The following is a 10,833-nucleotide window of genomic DNA, read 5'->3' on the forward strand; positions in this document are numbered from 1 at the left end:
CAGAGTTAGCTCTCTGTGATTGGATAGGAAAGGTGGATGCTGTGAACCAATAGCATACAGAACTGTACAAAGAGATCTACTCCATCCCCCATTCACTCTCACCACGGTAACCCTCACAGTCTCAGTGCTGGAGAGGAGATGCGTTTTTTCGAAGAAGTCCCGAATATATATTTGATTACCAATTATTTGAGGATTTATTTACATTGGAATGCCCATTCTGATGATGGCTTTGAATGCTGGGTTGTGTTGGTGAAAACCGCGATGGGAAATAACATATTCTAACGGACCGGGGATGACAAAGAGAATGGGATACCGAGACTGGAGATGGCAGGCGCTTTGGTGGCATCATTTCTTTCTCTTGTGGACTACAATAGACGGACAGACTCGTTACAGCATCCCAGAGGAACTGAAACAGGGCTCTGTGGTAGGAAATCTAGCCAAAGATCTGGGTTTGGGATTATCTGACATTTTTGAACGTAAATTGCGTGTTGACTCTGAGGCTGGTGAGCAGTATTTCAGTGTGGATGCGGGGAAGGGCGAGCTGGTGGTGAATGACAGAATAGACAGAGAGGCTTTATGCGGACAAAGCGCCAGCTGTGTGTTGCCTTTACAGGTTGTAACAGAGAACCCGCTACAACTACACCGGATAGAAGTAGAAATAAGGGACATAAATGACAATTCTCCGATTTTTTCAACAGAGGAGCGATCTTTAAAGATTGCAGAATCCACTGCCACAGGCATACGCTTCCCTTTGGAAACAGCCCAGGATCTGGACGTTGGTAGTAATTCGGTTAAATCTTATACTCTGAGTAAAGATGAGTGTTTTAGTTTAAGGATTAAAGAGTTGCCAGGTAATCGAAAGGTTCCGGAACTAGTACTAGAGAAATCACTTGACAGAGAGAAACAAAGCGTACACCAGTTACTACTGACGGCTTTAGACGGAGGCAATCCTGTCAAAACTGGAACCACAAAAATCATCGTTACTGTACTTGACAATAACGACAATGTCCCTGTTTTCAAAAGGCCGTTATATAATGTAACTGTGCATGAAAATACTGTCGCTGGTTCTGTACTTGTAAAAGTTGAAGCAACAGACGCAGATGAGGGTGTTAATGGAGAGATTGAATATGTATTTTCTGATCACACACCGCAGTCATTGTTGTCCATTTTTCTTTTACATTCGGATACAGGTGAGATCTCCATTGTTGGGCCGTTAGATTATGAAATCAATACAATACATGAAATAGATATAACTGCGAAGGATAAAGGAGTTCCTGAGATGGAGGGGCACTGTCGTGTGCAAGTAGTAGTAATTGACATTAATGACAATGCCCCAGAAATAGTTCTCACTTCAAAACCAAATCCGGTACGGGAGGACTCACGGAGAGGCACGGTAGTTGCTTTAATCAGAGCACGAGACCTTGACTCCGGTGATAACGGAAAAGTGACGTTAAAACTCCAAAACGGGTCACCCTTCATTTTGAAACCATCTTTTTCTAATAATTACGCACTAGTTACAAATGGTCCTTTAGACAGAGAGAGTTTCTCAGAGTATAACATTGAGATAACTGCCACTGATTCAGGCTCTCCTCCTCTGTCCAGTAAGAAAACTATTAATGTCATTATTACTGATGTGAATGACAACCCTCCTGTATTCACTCAGCCCTCCTATAATGTATATTTAAAAGAGAATGGGGTACCAGGATCTATACTGTATTCAGTATCAGCGTCTGACCTGGATTTTGGTGAAAATGCTAAAATCTCTTACTCTATAATGGACTCTAAAGTGCAGGACGTTTCTGCCTCGTCGTATGTTTACATTAACTCAGATAACGGCAGCATCTACAGCATGCACTCGTTTGACTATGAGAAACTGAAGGTGTTTCAGATTCAGGTTCAGGCAAAGGATCAGGGCTCTCCGTCTCTCAGCAGCAACGCCACTGTCCATGTTTTTATCCTGGACCAGAACGACAACGCCCCCGCTGTTATTTACCCCTCCTCCGCTGCCCTGGGCTCCCTCTCTCATCAGAGGATGCCCCGCTCCGCTAAAGCGGGTCACCTGGTTACTAAGGTGACGGCCGTGGACGCTGACTCGGGCCATAACGCCTGGATCTCCTACAAACTGGCGGAGGCCACAGACGCCTCTCTGTTCACTGTCAATCTGTACACAGGGGAGGTGAGGACTAAACGCGCTGTGTCCGAGCAGGACGACTCCTCTCAGAGGCTGCTTATAGAGATCAGGGACGACGGGGAACCGGTCCAGTCCTCCACCGTCACGGTGTCCATCATGCTGGAGGACGGTCTCCATGAGCCCATCTTAGACCTCCGACAGAAAGCGGCCGAGCCCAGCAAGAAAACTGGGAGAATCACCCTTTATTTGATTCTGTCTCTGGCCTCGGTGTCCGTGCTGTCTCTGTTGACTTTTCTCATCTTAGCGGTTAAATGCATCAGGAGCAGCAGAAGCAGCGGTAGCTGCTGCATGAGACGGACCGACTGTGATGATTACAAGAACCCCAACAGAAACCTGCAGATTCAGCTCAACACTGATGGACCTATAAAGTACGTGGAGGTCCTGGGAGGAGACATGTTGTCTCAGAGTCAGTCCTTCAGGTCCTGCATGTCTCCAATGTCAGAGTACAGTGATTTCACTCTGATTAAGCCCAGCAGCACCACTGACTTTAAGGAGGTGATCAGTGTCCTGGATGCGTCTTTACCCGACAGCACCTGGACCTTTGAGAGCCAGCAGGTGAGCAGAAAACAACCATTTATCTTATCGAAGAAAATATAAAGATCATGGCTATTTGTTATTAAGTACAAGAAGTACTCATATCATAGTCTGTTATGAAAGTCCATCCATCTATCCATCCATCCATCCATCTATCCATCCATCCTTCAATCCACCAATCTACCATGGCTGGTAAATATTGTTTTCATCACACGTTTTTGCAATCTCTATTATAAATTCGGATTTCCGTGTAGGAAAAACCAAGTTACGTGTATGAAATGCCTTCAGAAACAATGAAAATAACTATGTTAAAGGCATGTATCAATTTAGTGTTACATGTACACATCTGAACAATTCAGCACCAGGACAGCGACTGTGAAATGCGCCCACTATCTTGTAGCATTACAACATTGTTGATGTATTTAGGCTACTCTTTACAATTATATACAGTATATAACTGTTCAATATTTCTCATGCTTTCACATTTTTCTGGGATACGAAATTTAATTGTATCTCTTGATTGTTTTGGGTGCTGACTGACAGGCGTTTTTCCATTTTTTTTATTTGTGTCAATGACAAGGTTCCCCATATTATTTGACTGTGATAGATACTTGATCAGTCAGATGAAAGCACAGAACGAGAACAAATGCTGCCACTTTAAAAATCTCGATCGGTTCCACTCTCATTGGATGGTGGGAATGGATGCTGTGCACCAATAGGATTCAGAACTGTACAAAGCAATCTACTCCCTGCCCCCATGCAGCCTCAGTGCTGCAACACTTAGAATACAATGAGCTCGGGGAGAGACGGCAATGGGCTCGCGTTTTCTAAAATTTAGCGATATACATTTTAGCTTACAACCATGTTCAGACACTGTGATACTTTTTCTTTTGGGGTTTTTCCTACTATCATGGATTTCATTATTGCTATAAAAGAGATTTCGTTTGGAATTAATGTGCTATAACGGACCAAGGATGACAAAGAAAATAGGATACCGAGACTGGAGATGGCAGGCTCTTTGGTGGCATCATTTCTTTCTCTTGTGGACTACAATAGACGGACAGATTCGTTACAGCATCCCGGAGGAACTAAAACAGGGCTCTGTGGTAGGAAATCTAGCCAAAGATCTGGGTTTAGGATTATCTGACATTTTTGATCGTAAACTGCGAGTCGCCTCTGAGGCTGGTGAGCAGTATTTCAGTGTGGATGCGGGGAAGGGCGAGCTGGTGGTGAATGACAGAATAGACAGAGAGGCTTTATGTGGACAAAGCGCCAGCTGTGTTCTACCTCTCCAAGTAGTTGCTGAAAATCCTTTGCAGTCTCATCGAATTGAAATAGAAATAAGAGACATAAATGACAATTCACCACATTTTCTTACACAGGAGATAAACCTTAAAATACCAGAATCAGTTGCGCTTGGCAAACGCTTTCCTTTGGAGAGCGCAGAGGACCCAGATGTTGGAAGCAATTCTTTGAAAACCTACTCTCTAAGCAAAAACGATTATTTTTCTCTCAAATTTAAAGACACAAAAAACGGAAAAGCCGTCCCAGAATTAGTGTTAGAAAAGCCATTAGACCGAGAAAAGAATGCTCTTCATCAGCTGCTGTTAACAGCATTAGATGGAGGAAACCCAGTCACCTCGGGAACGTGTAAGATCACTATCACTGTACTTGATATAAACGACAATTTTCCAGTGTTCGATGAAAATGAATACAAAGTCTCTTTAAAGGAGAACAGCACCAAAGGAACATTTGTTATTAAACTTACAGCTGCAGATGCTGACGATGGTCTTAATGGTGAAGTTAAATATGCTTTTGGGTCCCGCACTCCAGACTTTGTGTTATCAACATTTGAAATCAACGACATGACAGGTGAAATTGTATTAAAAGGAATATTAGATTATGAAAGCTATAGATCATATCTTATCGATATAACTGCTAAAGATAAAGGCGTCCCCGAAATGGAGGGTCACTGTCGTGTACAGCTGGACGTAGAGGACATAAACGATAACGCTCCAGAAATTGTGCTCACTTCAAAACCCAGTCCAGTACGCGAGGACGCGCCAAGTGACACAGTTGTGGCTTTAATCAGTGCACGAGACCTCGATTCCGCTAATAACGGTAAAGTGAAACTACAGCTGCCCAAACATTCTCCTTTCACTCTTAAACCATCATTTTCTAATAATTATGAACTGGTTACCAGTGGTCCTTTAGACAGAGAGAGTTTCGCAGAGTATAATGTCGAGATAACTGCCACTGATTCAGGCTCTCCTCCTCTGTCCAGTAAAAAAACTATACCAGTCAGCATCACTGATGTGAATGACAACCCTCCTGTATTCACTCAGCCCTCCTACAATGTATATTTAAAAGAGAATGGGGTACCAGGATCTATACTGTACTCAGTATCAGCCTCTGACCTGGATTTTGGTGAAAATGCTAAAATCTCTTACTCTATACTGGACTCTAAAGTGCAGGACGTTTCTGCCTCGTCGTATGTTTACATTAACTCAGATAACGGCAGCATCTACAGCATGCACTCGTTTGACTATGAGAAACTGAAGGTGTTTCAGATTCAGGTTCAGGCAAAGGATCAGGGCTCTCCGTCTCTCAGCAGCAACGCCACTGTCCATGTTTTTATCCTGGACCAGAACGACAACGCCCCCGTTGTTATTTACCCCTCCTCCGCTGCCCTGGGCTCCCTCTCTCATCAGAGGATGCCCCGCTCCGCTAAAGCGGGTCACCTGGTTACTAAGGGGACGGCCGTGGACGCTGACTCGGGCCATAACGCCTGGATCTCCTACAAACTGGCGGGGGCCCCTCCGCTGCCCTGGGCTCCCTCTCTCATCAGAGGATGCCCCGCTCCGCTAAAGCGGGTCACCTGGTTACTAAGGTGACGGCCGTGGACGCTGACTCGGGCCATAACGCCTGGATCTCCTACAAACTGGCGGAGGCCACAGACGCCTCTCTGTTCACTGTCAATCTGTACACAGGGGAGGTGAGGACTAAACGCGCTGTGTCCGAGCAGGACGACTCCTCTCAGAGGCTGCTTATAGAGATCAGGGACGACGGGGAACCGGTCCAGTCCTCCACCGTCACGGTGTCCATCCTGCTGGAGGACGGTCTCCATGAGCCCATCTTAGACCTCCGACAGAAAGCGGCCGAGCCCAGCAAGAAAACTGGGAGAATCACCCTTTATTTGATTCTGTCTCTGGCCTCGGTGTCCGTGCTGTCTCTGTTGACTTTTCTCATCTTAGCGGTTAAATGCGTCAGGAGCAGCAGAAGCAGCGGTAGCTGCTGCATGAGACGGACCGACTGTGATGATTACAAGAACCCCAACAGAAACCTGCAGATTCAGCTCAACACTGATGGACCTATAAAGTACGTGGAGGTCCTGGGAGGAGACATGTTGTCTCAGAGTCAGTCCTTCAGGTCCTGTATGTCTCCAATGTCAGAGTACAGTGATTTCACTCTGATTAAGCCCAGCAGCACCACTGACTTTAAGGAGGTGATCAGTGTCCTGGATGCGTCTTTACCCGACAGCACCTGGACCTTTGAGAGCCAGCAGGTGAGCATAGAGTAATACACAAAATGACACATAGGCTACATATATTTAACACCATTGCCTAAACTACAGTGGCCACAAAGGAAACGGAACTTACGCTTTCTTTTTTAGGAATCATAATAGCTTTGCAATTCAGCAGTCCTGTAAATTTCAGTTTATTTGTTAGTCGATGTATTTTAAATGAAAATAATACATTTATATCCAAATTAAAACTTGTAATTATCTAGTTAACCACATCAACTTTTGAGGCATAGCCGCTGGTATAATTTTACGTAAATAGTGTGTTGCATGTTGGGCATCTTTTATAGCTGAGCCTTTCAGCACCACAGGGATGGACAGCGACTCTGACCCCGGGGGCGTATGGAGGGCACGCTAATAGATTATTCTGGATGGCATTTACCCAAGGGTTAACACTGAAATGCATGAATATTTAACTAATATACTTATTTTCACTTATTTCATGTTTGGGCTTTTTGACAGAGCTAAATACAAGCGGGTGATGGCATTTATGCACCAGAAATAAAAACCAACAAAACAAATTTGGTGTCTGCGGAATCGAATGTTAACAGTAAATTTTATGAAAATAAAACACTGACTTAATCAATTTATTTATATTACATTAATATAAGTCATGTGCTATACTGCATCTCCTCGTGGTGTTTCACTTGCTATTTCATGACAGTGTAAAATGGTGTGTGTGTCTTTAACGTTGCTCGTCAGTCCCGCTCTCATTGGATGTGAGAGATGGATGCTGTGCACCAATAGTATTCAGAACTGTACAAAGAGATCTACTCCCTCCCCCATGCAGCTTCAGCACCAAAACCACTGTGCTCAGAATGGGGGGAGAGTAGGTAAATGGTTCATATACTACTCGAAGAATCAGGTTATATTTTATATTTATCTTTGACCATGACCAGGCATCTTTTTAATGGAATATGTCACGCTCTTGGAATATGGATTTTGACTTTATGTTCTTTGTTACTGTGGATTGGAAATGATGTATTTTACTGAATCAGAGATGACAAAGAGAATAGGATACCGAGACTGGAGATGGCAGGCGCTTTGGTGGCATCATTTCTTTCTCTTGTGGACTTCAATAGACGGACAGACTCGTTACAGCATCCCGGAGGAACTAAAACAGGGCTCTGTGGTAGGAAATCTAGCCAAAGATCTGGGTGTGGGACTGTCTGAGATTTTTGAACGTAAACTGCGAGTCGCCTCTGAGGCTGGTGAGCAGTATTTCAGTGTGGATGTGGGGAAGGGTGAGCTGGTGGTGAGTGACAGAATAGACAGAGAGGCTTTATGCGGACAAAGCGCCAGCTGTGTTCTACCTCTGCAAGTGGTTATTGAGGACCCGCTACAGTTACACCGCATTGAGGTTGAAATACGAGATATTAATGACAACTCTCCAAGTTTCCTTTCAAATGAATTGTCTTTGAAATTAGCCGAATCAGCAGCAGTTGGCACCCGCTTTCCTTTGGAGAGCGCAACGGACCCCGACGTTGGAAGCAATTCGCTTAAAACATATACTCTTAGTAAAAATGAGTGTTGTTCCCTTAAAATCAAAGAAATAGAGGGCGGGAAGACCGTTCCTGAACTTGTTTTAGAAAAACCTCTAGATCGAGAGAAAAAAGCTGTTCACAAAATATTACTAACAGCATTAGATGGTGGGAATCCAGTAAGATCTGGAACCTCACAAATAACAATAAGTGTGCTTGACATAAATGATAATTTCCCAGTCTTTGAAAAAAACGTTTACAAAGTAATCCTAGGTGAAAAAAGTATAAAAGGGGCAATTGTTATCAAGCCCAAAGCAACAGATGCGGATGAAGGTTCAAATGGTGAAATTGAATTTTCATTTGGCTCTCGGACGCCAGATGTTGTGTTGTCCATCTTTGATATTAACGCGTTAACAGGTGAAATCAGTCTGAAAGGGGAGTTAGACTATGAAACTGCCAAGTCATATGACATCGATGTAACTGCAAAAGACAAAGGCAGTCCTGAAATGGAGGGCCACTGTCGCGTGCAAGTTGATATTACTGATTTCAATGATAACGCTCCTGAAATTGTCCTCACGTCTCAGCCAAAGCCAGTACGCGAAGATGCACCAAGTGGCACCGTAGTGGCTTTGATCAGTGCACGAGACCTTGACTCTGCCGATAACGGCAGAGTAACATTAAAATTAGCCAAGGGCTCACCTTTTGATCTGAAACCTTCTTTTTCTAATAATTACGCACTGGTTACTAGTGGTGCTTTAGACAGAGAGAGCTCCTCACACTATGATATTGAAATAACTGCCACTGATTCAGGCTCTCCTCCTCTGTCCAGTAAGAAAACTATACCAGTCAGCATCACTGATGTGAATGACAACCCTCCTGTATTCACTCAGCCCTCCTATAATGTATATTTAAAAGAGAATGGGGTACCAGGATCTATACTGTACTCAGTATCAGCCTCTGACCTGGATTTTGGTGAAAATGCTAAAATCTCTTACTCTATAATGGATTCTAAATTGCAGGACGTTTCTGCCTCGTCGTATGTTTACATTAACTCAGATAACGGCAGCATCTACAGCATGCAGTCGTTTGACTATGAGAAACTGAAGGTGTTTCAGATTCAGGTTCAGGCAAAGGATCAGGGCTCTCCGTCTCTCAGCAGCAATGCCACTGTCCATGTTTTTATCCTGGACCGGAACGACAACGCCCCCGCTGTTATTTACCCCTCCTCCGCTGCCCTGGGCTCCCTCTCTCATCAGAGGATGCCCCGCTCCGCTAAAGCGGGTCACCTGGTTACTAAGGTGACGGCCGTGGACGCTGACTCGGGCCATAACGCCTGGATCTCCTACAAACTGGCGGAGGCCACAGACGCCTCTCTGTTCACTGTCAATCTGTACACAGGGGAGGTGAGGACTAAACGCGCTGTGTCCGAGCAGGACGACTCCTCTCAGAGGCTGCTTATAGAGATCAGGGACGACGGGGAACCGGTCCAGTCCTCCACCGTCACGGTGTCCATCCTGCTGGAGGACGGTCTCCATGAGCCCATCTTAGACCTCCGACAGAAAGCGGCCGAGCCCAGCAAGAAAACTGGGAGAATCACCCTTTATTTGATTCTGTCTCTGGCCTCGGTGTCCGTGCTGTCTCTGTTGACTTTTCTCATCTTAGCGGTTAAATGCGTCAGGAGCAGCAGAAGCAGCGGTAGCTGCTGCATGAGACGGTCCGACTGTGATGATTACAAGAACCCCAACAGAAACCTGCAGATTCAGCTCAATACTGATGGACCTATAAAGTACGTGGAGGTCCTGGGAGGAGACATGTTGTCTCAGAGTCAGTCCTTCAGGTCCTGCATGTCTCCAATGTCAGAGTACAGTGATTTCACACTCATTAAGCCCAGCAGCACCACTGACTTTAAGGAGGTGATCAGTGTCCTGGATGCGTCTTTACCCGACAGCACCTGGACCTTTGAGAGCCAGCAGGTGAGCAGAAAATCAAAAGGCAACGAATTAAATTGTTTCTGTAAAACCGTGCAAAGCAGAATTCCCCCAATTTACTTTTCCTTTTGCCTCATTTTTCGTTGGTGTTTGTTTTGTTCTTATATCCATTGAGCGATTTCATTTTTGCAATTCTTTGCTTGATTATGGGTAAACAGAAGAAGTATGTAGGCTACTGCTTCTCTATAACGCAAACCAAATGGCACAAACTCTCTGCCAAACTTTATATGGCTAGCCTACGTTCAGCACCAGTGTTTGTTGTTGTTGCTCATGAGCTACGTAGCAGAGCACGTTTTATTTTTTACACTGTACAAATAGGCCTACGTGATACTTCCAGCCCTCATGTTTTGGTAATTATGACGTTAATCACGATATATTTGAACCATTTCAACATATCTGACAGTTTAAATGAAATTTAATGTCACAATAGCTTTAATAAAAGTAAAACTTTGGTTATCGCAATAGTTATAATAGGATAATATGATATTGTTATTTCGATGGATGGTTGTATACCTTAGTTAAAACATAATGATTATCAATTTTTTGCATTTCTTAATGCTAGAGTAAAAATATTTATCTTCAGTTTAAATGTTCAGGTCAAAGGAGATTAGGGTTTAGTCTTTATTTCTTGTTCAACATTCTTTCATTTAATTAATTTATTCCAACTTTAATAAACTACATTATTCGTATTCCTTCAGTAATTATACTTTATTATTGCTTTTTCTTTTCGAACAAAAATGTGCTCTTTCATTCGGGCAATATAACCTGCATCTTCAAACTGTCTGCTGCTTGCCTTTTTTTATATCTTTTATATTCTTTGAAATATTTTGTAGAACGACTAAACTTTATAATTAATTTCAATTTTCCTTTGATATGGCCTTCCGTTGAGGAAAAAAAACACTTTGGAAACTGTGCCCCCCTGCGGATACAAATAGCATCGCTATAAATAACAGCTGTTTGATATACCGCTGTCTTGGCACGAGGAGCTCTCAGTGAGGGCATGTGAGAGACTTTTTAGTAGAAAAAGTAGAACAATAAGATCACATCTACACTCCACTT

General features: G+C 43.7%; 2 protein-coding genes across 2 annotated transcripts; both read left to right on the top strand.

The window, feature by feature from the left end:
* Positions 1 to 254: 254 nt before the first annotated feature.
* LOC111232550 (protocadherin gamma-C5-like) lies at positions 255 to 2,788 on the top strand. The gene has a single exon (XM_022760124.1). It carries the CDS (start codon positions 293 to 295, stop codon positions 2,786 to 2,788), a length of 2,496 nt encoding a protein of 831 aa, XP_022615845.1. The 5' UTR covers positions 255 to 292.
* Positions 2,789 to 3,699: 911 nt separating this feature from the next.
* LOC111232551 (protocadherin gamma-C5-like) lies at positions 3,700 to 10,616 on the top strand. Its single transcript, XM_022760125.1, has 5 exons — positions 3,700 to 5,469; positions 5,574 to 6,290; positions 8,371 to 8,457; positions 8,806 to 9,759; positions 10,608 to 10,616. The coding sequence occupies exons 1-5, from the start codon at positions 3,700 to 3,702 to the stop codon at positions 10,614 to 10,616; spliced, it is 3,537 nt and encodes a 1,178-aa protein (XP_022615846.1).
* The last annotated feature ends 217 nt before the right edge of the window (positions 10,617 to 10,833 follow it).

Source organism: Seriola dumerili, unplaced genomic scaffold (assembly GCF_002260705.1).
Source record: "Seriola dumerili isolate Sdu_G_001 unplaced genomic scaffold, Sdu_1.0 BDQW01000331.1, whole genome shotgun sequence".
Lineage (NCBI taxonomy): Eukaryota > Metazoa > Chordata > Actinopteri > Carangiformes > Carangidae > Seriola > Seriola dumerili.